General features: G+C 57.7%; 1 protein-coding gene across 2 annotated transcripts in view; it reads right to left on the bottom strand.

Moving 5' to 3' along the window:
- The window catches only part of CPXM2 (carboxypeptidase X, M14 family member 2), an 82796-nt gene that overhangs the window by 11528 nt on the left and 52248 nt on the right, over positions 1-19020 (bottom strand). For both annotated transcript variants that reach the window (XM_045854657.1, XM_045854656.1), the window contains 6 exons: positions 17286-17370; positions 16231-16381; positions 10926-11014; positions 3781-3904; positions 2404-2600; positions 1046-1225 (listed from right to left, as the gene is read on the bottom strand). In XM_045854657.1, the coding sequence (XP_045710613.1) occupies positions 1046-1225; positions 2404-2600; positions 3781-3904; positions 10926-11014; positions 16231-16381; positions 17286-17370 (826 nt within the window). The remainder of the gene's footprint in view (positions 1-1045; positions 1226-2403; positions 2601-3780; positions 3905-10925; positions 11015-16230; positions 16382-17285; positions 17371-19020) is intronic.

The raw sequence follows: 19020 nt of genomic DNA on the forward strand, positions 1-19020 counted from the left end.
ACCCCTATGAAGGCAATTCCAGTAGAATGAAATCCATAATGAAAAACAAACACTGGAAATAATTGCAGTGAGCTTGCAGCCTGCTTGCCTGAAATGTACCATTTCCCACCCTTCCCTGCAGTGGGCTGATGTCGTCTTTGGACTAAATTCTGACCGATGAGAGTTAAGCAGAAGTATTATGTTGGAACTTGAGGAATGCCTCTTCCTGTTATTGCATTATCTGGGAGGAGGGCTTTTTTCCAACCCTGTCTCTCCCCTCCCTGCACAGACAGGACAGCTGGGGCACCCTCGGCTGCCTTGGAGCATGACTCTGGGGATGAAAGTCACCTGCTAACAAGGTGGCAGCAGAAAGATGGGTGAGTCCCTGGTTCTGGATGACCGTGGGCCAGCCATATACCATCCGCCACCAGAGTCCTTTTATGTGAAAAAAAAGAAATAAACTTCTACCTCGTTCCGCCACTGTTACTTGTTTTTCTCTGTAGTTGCCACTGAACCTCGCCCTGACTCATAGAGACATTCAAAGACCAGGGACAAAGACCAGGGGCAAGGAAGGCAATACAAGGGCAGAGATTCTATGAAAATTGTTTCTTCTACAACATACGCTTTGTGAAACTCGCCCTAAGGACTTTGGGGGCAACATTTCTCACCCAATTGCATTTTTCCTTCCAAAGAAGCATCCTATGTAATAAACCCATAGGGAGTTATTCAAATAAAAATAAGGTATCTCCAGCAATCCGCGAGGACCAAGGACAATGTCACAGCAGAACCGCGGAAGGCGGGGGCATAATGGTAGTTGCAAACGTGCAAATTGGGGATTTTTTTAAAGCACCATGTTCTTACAAAGGACTAGAACTACACGGTTTTTAATAAAGAATCTTCTAAAATATCAACTTGGAAGGTATTTTATTATCTAGCAATCCAGCACACGTCCCTACTTTTGGAGAAAACTCATACGAGAAGCAGTGGTTTTGTCCCGTCCTCTGCAGACGCCAGTGGGCATGCGCTCCGGCCTCCCAGCCCTCCGGACTACAGGCGGTCTGCTCACCGTGGCGTTCTCAGACAGGAACCACTCGGGGATGGCGATGTGGTGGTTGGGGACCTTCCTTGGGGCATTCTGGCGGTCCTCCGTCTCCCAGAGCAGCGTGTTTAAGTCAGGAAAGTTGTTGTTGATGTCGATGCCGTCGTGGGTCCAGCGTCCCAGGGACCAGCCTCCCAGCTCCGAGCCCTGGGAGATAACTCGGAGTGAGAGGAGCCCACAGACCGCTGGCCGGTGCCAACGCCGCCACACGCAGGACGCCCCCATCACCAGCCCCAAGCTGTGTCTCCAAGTCTATGCACACTCTCCCACCCAGAGGCGGATCCAGAGCAGGATATGGAGAAGCCTTCTAATCACACTTGGTGGGTGATGGTGGATGATACAGCCAAATCACTCCCCAGAGAGGGACTCCTGCCACGGGGCGGTGCTCAGAAAGTAGGAGGTCCCTCCTTCCCCCTCTCATCGCCCCTGAGAACGTCTACCCTGCTCAGGTGGAACACCGAGTGGTAATGAACCTGAGAGCACGTCACTGCAAAATTAACAGCCTTCCTGTCCGGCCCGCAATCCTGGTTCACAAACCCCCAACCGGGGAGTGTTTATTTGTATCAATAAACACAACCAAAATTCTGGATCGTAAGGCGTGCACTTGATAGGTAGCATTATTTTAAGCACAGTTTTCCATTTTATTCCCAGGTAACCCTGACTCGATTCTATACGTAATTCTATGCATAACTGTCACCTATAAAAACGCTACATTGTGCTCAGAACATGAAATATAAACAACATATCAGAACACCAGAATGACTCTCCTCAGGAGACTGAGGAGAGGTTTGCAAGGAGCAGTCAAGGCCGGGGCCCGCCTGGGCCAAGTGCTGACGCCATCACGCTACCCTACCATGACCACTGTATTCGCAACAGTGATGGTCACGCTCGCTTTCTCCAGTCTGCTGACGTGCGCTCCTGAGAGCCCCTGTCATTCTCAGTGCCAGCCTGTGTCTTTTATAACCTGTGGGGTCCCTGCCTCAGCAGCAAGACTCAACAAGGAAGCTTCAAGTATGGGTTGCTTATTATTATTATTATTATTATTATTATTATTATTATTATTATTATTATTATTATTATTATTATTATTATTGTCAGAGGGGGCGGGAAACATCTATTTGTTCCACTTATGGATGCATTCATTGGCCAATTCTTGCATGCACCCTGACCAGGGACTGAACCCACAACCTTAGTGTATCTGGACGACACTCGAACCAACTGAGAGCTACCCGGCCAGGGCCCTAGGGTGGACTTCAACTCCTGGCCAAGCGCACTGTGCATCAGGGGCCCAGCTGTGGCGTCAGGCAGGGGCACAGGGCCATTACCCCTTCGTAGGCCTTCTCGTAGCCGTCGGGGTTCAGGGAGGGCACGATGTGGATGCGGGTCTCCTCCACCAGGCGGACCACGCGCGCGTTGCCAGCCAGGTACTCCTGGCAGAGGAACTGCACCAGCAGCAGCAGCAGCTCGCGGCCCAGCACCTCGTTGCCGTGCGCCCCCGCGATGTAGTGGAACTCGGGCTCCCCTGGACGCAGAGACGGGAAAGAGACGGGTTCCGGTCACACCGGCAGCCAAGCAGCGCCCGTCCCTTGGTGCTGGGACAAGAGGCCTCCTGAACAGTATGCACTCACAGGCTTAGCCCCATCAGTTCTTTCCAGCGAACCTCCCAAATCTCATCAGTATCATTTCCATTCCCCAGCAGGTGACTAAGAAAATGTGCAGAAAACCCCCGGATGACACCAACCCCTGGGCGATAACGTTCATCCCTATTCGGCAAGAAGAGACGCAGGAGTGTTGTGCTGAGGCTTTCAATCCACAAACGGAACACGAGCCACAGAAATTACTTTTCTGTCTGGGGAGGCAATTCTTTTTCTTAAAAGAACTTCTTATTAAGTTTCACAAGGACACAAAGATGAATAAACACCAGCAGAAGGCAAGTCCAGCAGGGCAAGTCAGCGAGGCACGCTTTTGGACATTTTGGAAAGGGCTGAGTTTGAGTGTTTTCTCGTCCAAGCTCCGCCTCTCCAGGGCGGGACGCAGACAGACAACCCCTCCCCGCTCGCTGCCAAGGCGCTGCCTTTGAGGCGACGGGATTTTACGAGTGGATGAGCCCTTCGCCGGACACTCCTGGGAGGAAGTCCAGAAACACCGGTGAGCGTTCAAGTGGGACGAATCAGACAAATCTCTGCATTGAAATATCAGGGGGCCCCTCAAGCACTCACAGATTTACCAGGAAGAAAACCAGGGAGGCCCCTCGGACTTGGAGGGGGACATGGGCTCCCAGTGCCTAACGGGAAATGGCTGGGAATAGGAAACGCTTGGAAAGAATTAGGGACCTCCTCTCACTTGAGCCTCTAATGACCAGGGAGTCCAGAATTTTCTCCCAGAGAAGGACCCTGTCCTACCCGTCTCTGGCCGCCTTTTCTTTGGTTAGTGCGCCTGGTCTCAGAACAGGATTAAAAACAGGAGAACGGAATTGAAAACGGTCCGTCTGGAGAGAAGGAGGGCACCTCTCGCTTAAGTGAGCCAACAGCCCACATGGTAAGGCGAGAGGCTCACGGACGAACTACAGAATCTCAGTGAGCGCGGTGCGTGGGCACCTCCTGCCCTGGTCACACGTGCTCTCGCAGGGCCGACCGGCAACTTCGCTGGAGGAAGGCACCAAGTGTGAAGGGACACATGCGCGTCCCGGGGGGCCGCCTCACCGACTTCGTGCTCCCCGGGGTGGTCGGAGATCTCCACCGCGTACAGCTTCAGGCCCTGGTGGCTCTTGCCGATGTTGTAAATCCTGGTGATGTTGGGGCACATCTCATTCACGACCTTCATTAGCTGGAAAACACAGCGGACCAGGGACCTAAGCAGGGACGGCTGCCCACTCCAGGGGGCGGAGCTTCCCACAGGCAGACACGCCTCCCACGCCCCACCCCCACACACACTCCCACTGTCCACGCCGCCTGCAATGTCCTCCTTGGGCCCCCTCTGCCCTGCCCTCCGTCCCAGCACCCCTTGGCTGTGGTCATCACTGTCCTCACCTCCCCGGGTGGCAGCATCACCTCCTCTGGCTGTGACTCTCACCTTTTCACTACTTTTCTCCTTTCTTTTGTCCCCTCGCTGGACTGCAGATCCTTTAAGGGATGGGCTGAGCCTTTCATCTCTATATCCCCGCCTAGGTGCATGTTTACTACCAAATATCAGTGTCCCCCCCAACACAATGAGCGTCTGGGACGTTCGTTGGGCTGAGGAGACAGACGCCGCCCTGCCCCTGGAGCTCCCAGTGCAGTGGTGGGAGGAGGGGGAGTCACACAAGGACCCACGTCGTGGGTGCCATTAGAGGGCGGGGCAAGCAGGCTTCCACGAGGGAGAGAAACACAAGTGCGTTGTTTTCTGAATTTTAGCATCGGCTCATCAGACGGACAGCTGCCGCTGCAGGCGGGGCCAGGCTGCAAGGCGGTAAGGTGGGCTCTGCCGGTTGCAGGGCACCAGCGGCCCTTGGGGGACAGGGAGGACAGAGACACCCTCTCCTGAGGCTGCCTCACCTCGCATCTCTGAGTGAGGACCTGTGAGTGGCCCGTTACATGGTCTGGAGGTGCTGAGTGACAGACCAGCCCCGCCCCTGGAGGGGGCAAGAGCAATGGCCCGATCCCCAGCCTTGTGTTAATGACGGGGGCAGGGGGTGAGCTCAGATGCCGTAGAAGCATCGAGGAAGGACAGCCCTGCCAGGGAAGTGAGCAGGCAGGTGCCCACCAGAGAGGGCTTTGTCCTCCAGAAAGAGGACAGAAGCTGGGTTGCTGGTGGCCCGAGGACGGCGTGGCCCACAGGGACGGCGTGGTCCACAGGGACGGCGTGGACCTGGATGTGCTCAAACCATCTTTCAAAAAATCCTCCATCAGCCGAATTAGCCATCAAATGTCTTTGTAAATTGCAAATAAACACATCTGGTGCAAGTTGACGGTGGGTAACATCTGTGAAGACCGGAGAATCGGTAGTGTGTGGAATTCACGATGTGGTGGAGTGATACCACGGAGCGCTTCGTCGGCCTTTCGTAATACAGGATCCCGCGCTCCAGGAGCGCCAGCAAGCCTTTCTCCGGGCACGGAGGGATTCCCGGCCGGCGAGGCTCTGTCCCGGGACACGTCTACGAGGGGCCCCAGGTGCAGTCGTGGTGAGGAGCGCGGGGTCTGATTCCTTCCTGGGGCAAAGCTGCCTCCCTGTCTAACAACTCCCTTTGTGTTGCAATGTCCCGGTGAGAGAGAGAGAGAGCTGACTCCGAAGGACTCTTGTCCACAAGAGGGCACGGGCAGAAACCCCTCCGCCCGTGGAGGAAGGGCACAAAGGGAAAGGCAGCTTCTACATCCGTCACCACCAGCGACACCGGGCACAGGTGGGAAGGGAGCCACGTGTGAGATGTGGCGCATTTTAACGAGCGACACGTAAGAGTGTCAGCAAGAATGTCAACAGTTGCAGTAAGAAGGTGTTCTGTTTCTGTCGATTGCTGCAAGAATGCCTTGCTTGTATTTCTCCACTGAATCTCACGTGTGGCCACCAGATGGCTGTCCCCATTGCACAGATGAGGAGACGGAGGCTGAGAGATGCACTGAGTGATTCTCCCAGGGTGCCCCTGCTGGTTCCCAGGGGAGCCAGGGCTTCTGGGGGCCCTTCCCTGTCTGCGAAGCTGCAGCAAAGCAAGGAAAAGCGGCACACTGCGACCCTCCTGCATGCAAGGTGGCCACAGCACAGCTGCCATCTGGTCTGGGGCCCCGTGCACTGGTCCCTACTGACTGCATTCTCTGCTTCCAGCATCGACCTCAGCTTCCCTGACCAGCGAGAGAGGTGCCGTCGGGCCTTCGGGCCCGTCACAGCGCTGCAGACACACAGCCACTTGGCTCGCCCTGAGCTGGGCAGTGAATGCGCGTACTCCGCTCGGAGCCTGGCTGGCACTCCATGCCGACCCCGCCCCCTCTCATGCTGCTGCTGCTGCTGCTGCTGCAGATGTGCCCCTGTGTCAGAGGTCATGACCTTGACGTAGGAGAAAGGCAAAAACCGTCTTCCCTCGGACAGGCTCTCAGCCATGAGTCGTCAGTCCCCTCTGTCCACCCTACCCACGGGCCAGTGTCACCAAACCAGCCACGTGTTCCCTCTTCGGGTTGTGGCGACACAGTGCATTATTGTGTTGTCACGAGCGCCTTTTCTGCACACGAGGATGAGAACACTGGCAGCCGAAGAACCTTTTTTACAAGGTTCATGACGGCTCTCTGCACCGTGGCCTGCTGAGGCTTCCCCGGTGGCTGGCGCGTCTGCAGAGCCCCGGGTGTGGATCCACCGTGCTTGTTCCCAGAAACAGTCAAAGACGATTTTTTGGAGTTTGGGTCTTGATGCGTCTTGGTCTTGCGAGGAAGGACTAGAGTGTCTTCACGGCCTCGGAACACTGGTTTTCAACCTCTTTCATCTCAAGACACATTACCTACTAAAATTCCGTGGCACACCAAAAACATATTTTTTGTCAATCAGGCAAAAAAAAATAGGTATAATGTTGATTCATTCACACTGGACAGCTATGGCTGTGTTGGCTGTTGCCATTGTTTAATTGGACAGTCTTAGGGAAAGGAGGTCAGGGCCCCTGAGTAAACAGTCGGGTACCGCGTGCTTTAAATTCTGGAGGCGCCCCGCTGAAAATAGCTGCCTGGGGGCACGCCTTCTCCCTGGGGTGCTGTCACCTCCAAGGAGGCAGAAATTGGCTCTTGAGGACTAAAAGTCTCAGGGGTGATGATGCTCTGTGGCCTTCCACAGCTCAGCCCTGCTCAACACAATCACGGGGGAGGGAGGATAATTACTGAAAGTGTGTCAATAGCCCGCTGAGGGGGGCACTAAGGAAACCGGGTGGAGAAGAGAACCCAGGTGAGCGAGACCCCACATCCTCGCCTCCGCGATGGGAACGAACTCCGAGTCCGTGTGCCTCCTGAGTTCCGGGCTCTGTGGCCTCCCTCCTCTCCTGGAGGACGGGGGAAGAAATAGCCCCCTTTGCTGGTAACCCAGTTTCTAGCCATAGGTCAGAAGGAGACCGTTGATATAGTTAGTAAAGCGACGTGCGTGGTGACAGGTGCTGTGGCGTCTCATTCGGTCCGGGGGCTGCCCACGTGCTCCGGAGCGGGAAGACAGCCGAGGGACCAGTGAGGCGCGTGCTCATGGGGACACCCTCACAATGACAGTTGGGGAGACAGCGTGACACAGGGCTACGGGTCCCGGGTTAACGGAGAAAAGCGGGGCAAGGTCACAACCGCCCTCTAAACAAACTCGTGTGGAAGCCGTGACCGTGGAGATGCAAACGCTGGGCAGAAACTGGGGGACGTGGAACCCGCCGGTTCTTGAGGTCAGGGAGTTCGTGGACGACTAACTTGCAGACTTGTGGTTTGCTCTTGATGTTGATAGACTGTTGTTTCCCCAATGAGTTAAAACATTAAAAAGGGAAAAAGAGAGAGTCCTCTTCCACCATCTTCGCTCCTCTGTCCGAGAAACAAGCACTGCCCCTGATGGAGTGGAAGAGGAATTCCCGAGCGAGGGAGGAGGGAGAGAAACACAGGAAGAGAGGCACCCACGGGTGGGGACTGGGAGCATGTTGGTCTGGGTCTGCGGGCCTGCCGCGGAGCCCTGGCTACCTGACGTCACCACCACCACCCGGGGGCAGCCCCAGCCCCTCCACTTGCAGGTCACCCCCCGCCTCCCACCCCCCGGTCCTCAGCCCGAGGCCCCAGCCGTCCTCTGCTGCCCCAGGAATCCACACGGCTAGCTGGCTGCACTCCAGCTCCTGTCTCCACGGACTCCTTTCCAGCGCAGCACACGCCACCCACCAGCCGGAACTTTCCAAGTTTGTGGAACCTGGCAACCCTGGGCTCCACACCAAAGTCAAAGCAACCTTTTCCTCAAAACCGCCTCTCTTCCTCCCTTTGTGGATGGCACCCCCCCCCCCCGGGAAGCATGCCAGTGTCCCCTCTCTCCCCAGCTCACTCCCACAGCTGCCCTAGGACTAGCTGGTCGACCTCAGGAATGCCTCCCCCCCAACTGCCTCCCGGGGCTGTCCCCCTCCTGGGGACTGACCGGTGTCCACCGGACTGCCCTCCGTACAACTTCCAGACTGACCTCCCCGAGCTCTGATCTGGTGGAAACCATCTCTGGTGCTCAGACTCCGAGCAGCCGCCTCCCCCAGCACGCGGGCGGACCGCGCTCCCAGCAGCCAGCCCACTATTCCAGAGACACGCCGTCTGTCGCTAGAATGATGGCTCTTGCTTGGCCCTTGCTGCCCTCACTGCTCGGAGCCCCCCGGTCGGTGTCTGCCTGCGCAGGCCTGGCCCGCCCCATCCCCATCAAAGCCCCCCTCCCCAACCATAGCCAACCAGGCCAGCCTCTTCTCCCTCCTGCTCCCCACGTATCTGCCCTGAGAGGACCTCAAGCAGACATCCACCGAGCACGCATTATGAGTTTATGATAAAATGAGTCTCTGGCTTGGTGGCCCCAAAGGCAGGAGACACGAGGTACAAGCGGACAAGCACATGCTAAGCAACTGTACATGGGACCCGTGCCGTGAAGGCCTTCAGCTCTCCGGGAATAGTTAACTCCTTCTCCCTCGGGGACGAGTGTCTGGGCAGCGTCCTCGTCTCCCCCCGCCCCTCCACTCCCTGCACCTGGGGAGGACAGGGCCCTCCAGGTCACCGCTCTGGAGACCCTCCTGCCCACGGAGGCACAGCGTTCTCGGGACGTTCCCTCCCCCGGCGGTGCCTTTTCCTATGTTTCCCTCCGTCTTCCTGCCCCCGCTGCTGCTTCTCATTTTTTGTTTGTTATGAATGTCTCTCTCAACTCTAGGATAAACTATCTTGTTTTTTTCCCTCGAAGTCGAAAGCCTCCTACAGTAACCTAGCAGACTCCAAATGGGAGGCTGCTGAAAATGCTGGCTGCTCTCCTGTCCCCTGGGAGCCAGGGGCCCAGGGGCAGACCGCCGCCCCCCCCCCCACTGAACACCCTGCAGGATGGACGGACGCTCACGGCTGAGGGCTGCTGGGCCCTGTGGCCTCGGAGGGTCACCCACCGTCACCGGGGTGGTCGGGGGGGGCGGGGGAGGGGGCACCGGCCACACCGAGGTTTCCCTCAGCTCCAATGTCCAGTGAAAATGGTGCCCGGAGTTGCGTGGGGGAGGACCCACAGCCCCCATCTCTTCTTCCGGGAGCAGAGCCCCAGCTCTGCATGTGGGACGACTATTTAAGGACACCCGCCACCTGGACAGACTCTGTGCAGTTGGCTCATTCTGAAGCGCATGTAGAGTTATTGCTTTTGACATTAATTGCACCGAGTTGACGTTTGTCTAACTCCTGGGCCCGAAGGACGTCCTCAGATGTGCAGTGAGCGAAGCTGAGCTAACACGCGAGTGCTCCGTGCAGCGGAGCAGCGAGCAGAGCCGTGTCAACACCCCGGAGTGGAGGGCGGCAGGCTGACTCACCGGCCTCAAGTCCTAACGCATTGCCCTGATTTCTGAAGAGCGAGACAGCAAGACAATCCCTTTGGCACATCCCACCTCCAAGTCCGTGCTGACAGGTGTCTGGAAGCTGTGTGCGTGTCTCCAGTGAAATGACACGGAGACAGACCGGTTCGCCGCCTCCCTCGGATGAGCCAGAGAGCCCTCTGGGCTCAACCTAATTGCTCCTGAGCTTGCACGGGGCAGCTGGGTCCTTTCCTCAGCGCCCGGGAGGCCGTGCTTGGAGCCATGTTGGTTTGGCCTCCGTGAATCCTTGTCCTGTAAATGTATTCATGAGGGCACTTCTCTGTTCGTTCTCTTTCTTGGAACAGATTCTTTGATACCTAAGGCTGTCTCGTTTGCCGGCACCCACCCTCCCCTCCCCCGCACTTTTCGGAGCCGCGCTGGGAGCAGGCCCTGGACAGGAGTTCGGAGGCAGAGCATCGAGGATGGGGACTGCTCCTTCAGCCCGTTCCCGTGAACGTCTGGTCCCTCCTCCCCCCGCACCCAGCATGCATGCGCCCACCAGAGCTCAGAAGCCCTCGGCTCCCGTGGTGAAGCTGCGGGCATTTATTTGGGGTTGCCGTTCCCTCCTCACAGTGCGCAAGGACTCAGGGCCGCGAGGGTGTCAGCCAGGGGCACTGGAGCTGGAGCCGAGCTGCACACCAGCATCGTAAGGAGAGCTTTAACGTATTTAGATCCCCTGAGCCCTTCTGCTGAAGATTCTGCTTTAACTGGCCCCGAGGAGGGGCTCAAGTGCAGGCATTTTTCCAGTGTCCCCAGGTGGTTTCGATGTGCAGCGAAGATCGAGAATCTGACCATCTGAACAACAAAGGGCGGGGTTGTGAATGCTCAGCGACCCAGTGTCCCCATCAGGAGGGTAGGGATAACGAGCCCCCCTCCCCCCCCAGGCTGGGTGGGAGCACCAACCACGGCGACACAGGCGGTGAAGGGAAGTCCGCACGGGTCCCACGGGAGGGCGTCCTGCCATCGCCGCCACCGCCGTCACTCTAGAGCCCCTTCCTCCTGGACGCCGCGTACGACCGGCGACCTCAGACCCGGGAAGCGCTCAGACACGCAGGGATGCTTGGGGACTAGAGCACCAAGTCAGACACGTCCGGGGTCGGATTCTATTCCCACCGTCTGCTGGCGGGGGAGGGAGCCTCACCCCGGCCACGTGCCTTCTCGCAGTCCCCACCTCGAAACCACAAGCGCTTCGTGTGGCTTCGGCAAACCGAAGGGACCGTCCGGACCCTGTCCCTAACACAGCATCCTCGTTTCCGGAGGTCAACACCTGTGTGCTTCCCGCCGGACACGCGGCCCGGGGCGCTCCACGCGGCCGGGCCTCACCTGGCGCATCTCCCTGTAGTTGTGGTGTCTGAAGTCCAGGTTGTCGGTGGTGGTCATCTCGTTCCGCCGGTGGTAGTAGTTGTTCGGGTCTAGGGAGAGAGACGCGGTTTTGAATTCATGGGCATCACTCGCTTCCTTGTGGCGGCGCTACCGGGCGCCTGGCTCACGTGGGGACACAGCCCAATCCCCAGCTTCTAACATCCCCACGGAGGCGGGAGAGACAACTTTCTAGAAGCTTCCTATGAGTCAGAATTACCCAGTGATGGCGAGTGTGGGCCCGGACCAGGATGCCTGGGCTCCAATCTCTGCTTTTCCAGTTACGTGCTGCGTGGCCCCTGGGCACATCACTGGAGAGAGTCTTTGCCTTAGTTTCTTCCCGCATAAACAGAAACACACCAGCACCTCTCCCATCGATTCATTGCTGGTATTAGTTGGAATGATCTGGGTGTCTGGCAAACTCAGGACTGACTGACTGAATGAAGGAATGCCACACCGCACGCATAAATGGAAATGTTTGGAAGTCTGCCGCACACTGCTAGTTGCTTGCCCAGCCACCAGCCCACTGCCTCCCTTCCTCGCAGAAGCCTGTGGCCTTTGGGAGCCCCCTTCCCCACTTCTCGGAAACATACCGCCGCCCCAGCAGCAGGGGTCCAACGTGACGGGTCTAAGCCAATCAGAGCACAGCATCCCCTGGCCACTCTTACCGGTCCAGACAGAAGGAAAGGACTTTAATGTCACAGAGGAGGAGAGAGTGAGAATCCTCCCGGGACAGGACAGAGAGAACCCCAATAATGTCAGGAGCTGATGAGTGACCCAGCCCTGGAGGCTAGCGGTCCTTGGGACTTCCACTCACACGAGACAAAGACTCCTTCACCCGTTAGCCGGGGCAGCTGGGGTCTGTGACTGGGTGGAAGCACCCAGGAGGGGTAACCAGGAGGCATTAACAGGGGTCCCCCCTGGGGCCTGGGATTCGGGGTCTGCGGAGGACATGGCTGCCCTTGACTTAATTCCCCTCCATATAAATGGACTCTATTTCCTTTCGTGCTTCTGACGATATAAGCATGCATTGTTTATATGATTACAAAACAAAGAACACTGAGCAGAAAGGAGAGACAGGGAGGAAGGAGCCGGAGGAGAAGGAGAAGGGACTACTCAGTGGGCCCTGAGGTCTTTCTCCCGACCTGACACAAAGTAGCAAGAAGAATAGACCCTCGGCTAGCCCGGTGTCGTCTCCACCTGGGGGACTCGGCCAGAAACCCCGGCCAGCTCTGATCTCCCTCCCACCAGAGAGAACACGATGCTTTATTGATTGATTGATTTGAGAGAGAGAGAGAGAGAGAGAAACATCTATGTGTTGTTTCACTTATTCATGCATTCATTGGTTGATTCTTGCATGTGCCCTGACCGGGGATCGAACCTGCAACCTTGGCACATTGGGACGATGCTCTAACCAACTGAGCTACCCAGCCAGGGCCAGAAGACAGTGATTAACGCAGGTCAATGTGCTAGCCCGGGAACCACGCAAGCCAAGGTTGGAACTCAGCAGGCGTGGGTTGCATCCCAGTAGCTGGAAGGGTGAGTCTGGAGGCGGAGGCAGTGGCAGGCGATGCTCCCGGTGGCATCAGGAGCCGTGAGTCCTGATTCCTGCCCCCAAGTGTGGTCCACAGAGCGGCGGTATGGCTGCCGGTGGGACCCAGCCCAGACCTACTGAACCAGAGTCTGCATTTTCAAAAATCCCCTGTGACTTCGCAGGCTCAGAGGGTTGAGAAGTGCCATGTGAACGGACTGAGCGCTCTGCCGGCAGGAACGAGGTACGCAGTGCGCCAAGCACGCATCTGCGGTCGCCTGAGCCAGCCACACGCCTGTGTCCCCACGGCCGCGGGTCAGGACCGACTTCACTCCTGAAATCGAGGCCTCACGCATTGAGCTGAAAATCACATACAGGCCCCGACAATAAAAAGACAGTTTTTCATGCTCACAGAAGGTTCGCCAGTAATGCTATTAGAAACGAATGGCTGTCATTAAAGAGAAATCATGTGGGAGGGCCAGCTGGCACTTTGTCCAGAAAAGAAAGCAAAAGCAATTCAGTTGGAGCCAAAAGCCTCCCTCCCCCCAACCCCCATTACTTTTCAAGGCTGTCCTTCGGGGACCGCAGGCTGACCCCACCCTCAGGCAAGTTGCCTTTCCTTTGAGTTCCAAACCTCCGGGTTTCAAAGCGAAGGCACGGCGTATTTTTCACATTAATTTACACTTAACGTACAGACGTGCTGTGTTCTAAGAGCCATTCAACGCCCCGAGTCCCAGGGGCCTCTTTCCAAAACTCCGTGAAGCCTCCTTTGTCTCTGTGAACACAGGTTATGCCTCCACGGTTCTTAGGAGGGGCCGAAGAAAATCCCAGAACTCTACAGAAGGGCCCCACGCTGGGCCCCGTCCTGCCAGCCTCAAGATGAATCCATTTGCCTAAACACATGGGCACAGATCTCAGCGCCGCCTCAACAACACAGTGAGCATTTTTCCACCACTTCCTGCCTCCCATGTTTTGAGCAAGTCCTTCTCTGCTCGTCCGTTTCTTCTGATCGGATCCAGCGTTTTACTGGGAACCTGTTGGGAGCCCAGCACTGCGGGGAAGCAGGTGAGTGAGGACCGAGCCAGGCCCTCCTGGGGCCGGACTTTCTAGCATGCTCTTGTCTTGCAAACCGGAAGCTCTGTGCCCGATCACGCAACACCCCTCATTCCCTCTACCTCTGAGCTGTGAGAACCCTGTCGATAGACCATGGTATAGGGCACTTCAGCTTCCAGTGCAGAAATCTCTGGAAACGCTATTCCAGAAGTCTTAAAAAGAATCAGGACTTCCTCTGTCCGCACCCAAGAGTCCCCAGGATGTGAGGTGAGGGATGGAAGGACAGAACCAGGAGAAGCAGAAGCAAAGGTAAGTGAATTCCTTGCACACGAGAGTTCCGGGAAGGTGAGGCTCTGGGGACTGCATTTAGACCACGCGGCGATGTCAGGTGTGAGTGGCCGCGTCGGCTGGGCCGTCCGTCCTTGCCTTTGGCCTGGCTACCTTGCACAAATGGACTGTGCCGACCATGTGGGGGCGGGGGGGGGCCTGTGTACCCCCTGGGCCCTAGGAGATGACCACCAGGGGCAGCGTGTGTCAAGGCCTGCTCCCCTCTGGGCAGACTGCGAGGTAGCTTCTAGAGGAAAAGTGGCCCTAAGTGTCTGGGGCTGGAAAACAGAGCCATTCCGGCTTGTCCTTGAAAACCCTCAGATTTCACATCGTCACCCCAGCTCTGTCTTTGCGGGGCTTAAATGGCCTCCAGGGCCTGACTTCAAGCACACACACACCCCCCCCAAGAATAACGTCACAGGAAAATGGTTGTTATGTTGATCAGGGACTCTCAAGGCTGCCCTTTGCCCTCCCAACAGCAGATGGACTCTTGCGCACAGCGAGAAACCAGGACCCGCTCTTTGAAGCAAGCAGACGGAGGCCGTGCCGAGAGGCACGGAGGGCAAGCCCGCTGGCCTGGTGCAGAGAAGGCCCCGCAGACGCCTGCCCACACCTGGGCCTCACGCGCCGTGTGCTCGGGACAGCCCGCAGGCCCCGGGCAGCCGCAGGTGGGACCCGGGACTGCAATTCCGGGAAGAGTCAGCCCCCAAAGCAGGCCCAGACGGAAGACCAGAGAGGCGTCCGGCATTCTCCTGCGTCGGCCTTGAAGACGCATGCGCCCTGCACACCAGCGATCCCACTTTCCGTCATCGAATTTAACTGTGACCCTATAACTGAATCGTCCTATAAGTCATACAATAACCCCAGACACGCACAAAGACACAGAAACGAAGATGTTCACCGTGGGATTCTTTGTAGAATCAAAATACTGGGAACCACCACTGAACGTCCAGCTCTAAACAGCAGACTAAAAACACACCCGTCTGCCCATGAGCCAGGACAAAGGCATCCACCAGACGGATGGTCCCTGCCAGCGCCAACGACACGAGACAAGTTCTGTGATCAGTACGTACGGACACACCACAGAGTGCCCGTCTGGCGTGCGGCGGGCAGGCGGGCAGAGAGAGACCCATCCTTCCCACCAGTACGGAGACTCTGTTCCCGAACTTCAGAGTGGGCAAAGCAAGATCGGGAGCTTTAGGGGATGGAGAGACAAGCCGTAAGTGACGTTAAATACACTTTGAAAGTGCCGTCAAGCGGGTGAATGGTGGGGGATGGGACGCCTGTGGGGACAGCATGGTGGGGATGTGCGGACACCAGAGTGGGCGGTGCCCTTCACGCCCCCCCCCAACCCCCCGGCAGTGCTGGAGGGACGGGAAGCCCCAGGGAGCACGGCCGGGTCTCACGCCGCACCAGACTGGGACGAGAGGAGACGTAACCCCAGTCGGCGCCCCTTCTTGCCTGTGGCCTGGCCGGAGTGGGCAGGGACGTGCAAATTCCGACGGGTCCCAAGGAAGGGCCTTCGGGATGTTCCGGGGGCCAGGTGCCTGGAGACGCCCGGCGGTCAGGAGGAGGAGGCTGCCGCCTACAGACCCCACATGGGCACAGATGCAAGGCCAGGCAGGGCCCGCCAGGGGCCGGACCAGATCAGCCTGTCCAGAGCAGACCCAGCGAGGACCCAGGCGGCCCTCGGGAAGGCAAGCCCCTCCTTTCTGCCGCCCTGAGGTCACGGCAGGACCCCTCTGTGTGACCATGGAGCCGCCCTTTGGGAACGGGGGTCTCCTTTTCACTGCGTCCTTCAACGACCTACTGACGGACAAGCGGGGAGGGACGATGGTTGAGAACTTGATCACCGAGGGACCCAAGGGTCAGCGGCTCCCTCATCCCAAGGGAATACACTTCCACCCCAGGACCCAGCCCGCCACGCGCAGCTCCTCACGTGGGAAGACACGGAGTGCATGGTCAAGTTTAAAATTAACTCCTACCACTTCCCCCGCCCAGTGCGGCAGGCACACTCAAGGACATTTAAATGTGCCACCGCGTGCGTGTGGGCGGTAGCGCGGAGTGAATGTTCAACCTTGAAATAGGCACCATCTTCAAATCCCAGCGGGCAAGCCAGAGCTGGCGTGTTACTGCGAGGCCCCGATCGCTCACGGGGTGTTTCAGAGTGGGAGGACGGGAGGTCTGTGTTTATTTTTCTTTTGGCTGACCCATGTGTTCTAAATATTTTGCCGTAGATGTGAGTCTCTTTTTACCGCGAGGACGAGCCCGCCTGGCTTCTCCCCACCGGCCCTGGCGAGGCCCCGGCAGGAACGGGGGGCAGGAACGGGGGGCGGGAACGGGGCGGGGGGGACCCACCTGGCAGCGGGCAGCCGAGCACCTCCATCCGCAGGCAGACGCTGCCGCCATCGAACCAGGACTGCGGGTTCACGCGGATGTAGCGGGCCACCATGGGGACCGGCAGCTCGTTGAGGACAGGGATCTCCTTTTCACTGTTGCCCTCGAATATCTGCAGACACGCACAGGGGGAAGGGGGGGGGTCAGAGAGTCCGTGATTCACGCGGCGGGGTGCCGCTTGCGTGCTGGGCACGGAGGAGGAAGAAGAACCAACTCGGGCCTGGCGCCTGCTCCCAGGAAGCCCCCCCCCACCTTGGGGGTGAGGGGTCCTACGGAGACATCACAGGTGAAACTGATGGGTAACATGGCAAAGGACAGTCACAGAGCTCTGGGTCTCCAGGGGGGAAGGACCAGGCAAAGCTTCAGGGAGGAGGGGCCGTGGGAATGGGCCTTGGGGGCCAGCTACTCGGGTCTGTAGGGATGGGAAAGGTTTTAAAGAACAGCAGAGGTGTCTGGAGGGGCCCGGGATGGGGTGTACAGGCGGCAGACCCACTGCGCTCTGGAACGTGGGGATGTGGGGGCGGGGTGAGAACGGGAAAGATGGTTGAAAACAGAGGCTACAGTCAGAGGGAGCAGGACTCCGGAGACGGCGTCAGGAGCAAGCCCTTGAGAACCTGAGGAGGGGGGAACGTGATGAGAACTGGCCACCCTGGGGGAAATCCTGGAGCTGACAATCGAGGCCGTGACAGTGAGGCAGGGGACTGCCATCACTGAACGGCTGTGAGGTGCCGCCCATCCTTTGAGGGCCACACGACCTCCAGGGTTGACCTGGGACCCGTGGGACAGACTGTCCCCCAGCAGCTCTGAATTTTACGCGAGCCCTGAATGCAGGCCCCTTGGTGCTGCGCTGCCGGGCACGGAAGGGGGTGGTCATTCTCCACGAGACTCTGAGGTCGGTTTGCGTTGACGTGAAATCGGCAAACGCCCCGGGACCAGCACTCACTGGGTGCTCACAACCTGTCCCTGCGGAGCCCACACCGCCAGGCACCCAGGTGGAAGGAAGAAGAGAAACTCACCATGTCTCCAGATCCATTCTTAACGGTGACCCACGTGTGGCTGTCATTGCTCACCATGACCTTGTAGGAGGTCACCCAGTCACTCCTACGAGGAAAGAAAACATCGATGGGACCACACACTGTAAAAGTCTGACCTCTTCCATGTAGACGGGCAGCAGTGCACAAGGTAGGCTGCCCCTCGCCGTGGCCTGGGCCTGGGCCACAGTGCATTCCTATACATGGAAACCATAACAGAGCTTTCTGCAGAAGGCTATCACATAAAAATGCAGAGCAGGCTTTCCGTGGACTAAAACAAAGAATAAAGTACTGAGCTTCAATAATGAACATGAGTGCTGAATGGTTAGTGCTCTTTAAACACTTAGAACAGCTCCCGGGCCCTAGCAAGCACGAAATGTTGGCCACACCCGAGAGGACGGACCAGCGGGTAGATACCTGTTCATGGTGGACATCGGTGCCACACACGGTGGCAGTTTAATAGAGTCACACGCGGAAAACTAACCTCAGTAGAAGTTGCGAGCTGGGCTACAAGGCTCATTTGTAAAACTGATTCGGGAAGCTAACCAAATGAGAGCCCAGCAACCAATGACAGCCCGAGTCTCTAAGGGACACTGGGTTTCTCCTTGGCCGCCGCAGCCACGTAGTCCAGCCCCTGCCCCAGCGACAATCCAGTGACAGCTGGGTCGGGAGCTAGACCCCTGCGCAGAAGTGACAGGGCACGACGCCCTGACCTGACTTCCCAGAGCGGACCTCCATGTGACGGGCTTGTCTGTCTAGACAACCTTCCTGTGAAAAACACTGTCTTCCCTCTGCCCCCGCTTCTTGTAACATTAATCGTCATGCAATACGGAAAAGTCTCACCGAGCATCATCCTTTTTAATTTTTAAAATATTCAACCGCAGCGCAATTCACTGATCTCCCAGGACATTCCGCCAGCGGACCCGTGTGGCATCCTTTCCGGGCTGCAACATGTCAGATTCGGGATGCAGCTGAGCCCCAGTGAGTTCGGAGTTTCTGGTCTGAACCGCCTGTCTGGTTAAATGTATTGAGGAGGAGTGGCAGGTTCTACTCGTTCTGGTCCATCTGGCTGACTCGTCACCAAAAAACTATTCTTCGGCACGTCCACGCATCTGGAAACACACCCTCACCCCGAACCCTCTCCTCTGCTCCTCCCTCCCGCCCCCCGGCTCTGGCTGATGCCCGCCGGCAGCTGGACTCTACCCACCACCACGCCCCTGCTTGGAGGGGCCCACCTCTGCAGACTCGGACGCAGTAAGCATGCCTTTCGAAAGGGCACCTCGGTGACAGCTCATGTCCTCTGCACCGAGAATTGTCCTCACCCAAAATAGCAACCTGGTCCCCACGCTCAAGTCGTTTCCAAGCGGCACGCACCTGCCGCTGCGTTTGCCGCTCACCTGCGGCTCGGGCCCCACAGGGACGCCGGGAGCTGAGCCCACGGACAGTGAGGTGGGGCGGAAAGGACCATGTAGTAAGTTCTCCAAAGGGAAGCCGAGAGAGGAAAGGCAACAAAGACTAAGTCACAGCCACACGGACTTAAAGAGGACACACGGACAAATCCTCAACTGAGTTTAGGGGACGGTTCCCCGCTTACTGGCTCGGACCCTGCTCCGGACTGCAGACCTGCGGCCCGGCCTCGGGCCCTTCCGCCTCACCGCTCAGCGTGTCAGTGACCTTGCAAAGGGAACCCGCCCCACACCCGCGGATTCATTTCACACCA

The sequence above is a fragment of the Phyllostomus hastatus genome, unplaced genomic scaffold (assembly GCF_019186645.2).
Source record: "Phyllostomus hastatus isolate PE091 unplaced genomic scaffold, TTU_PhHast_1.1 phas_scaffold_1066, whole genome shotgun sequence".
Taxonomy (NCBI): domain Eukaryota; kingdom Metazoa; phylum Chordata; class Mammalia; order Chiroptera; family Phyllostomidae; genus Phyllostomus; species Phyllostomus hastatus.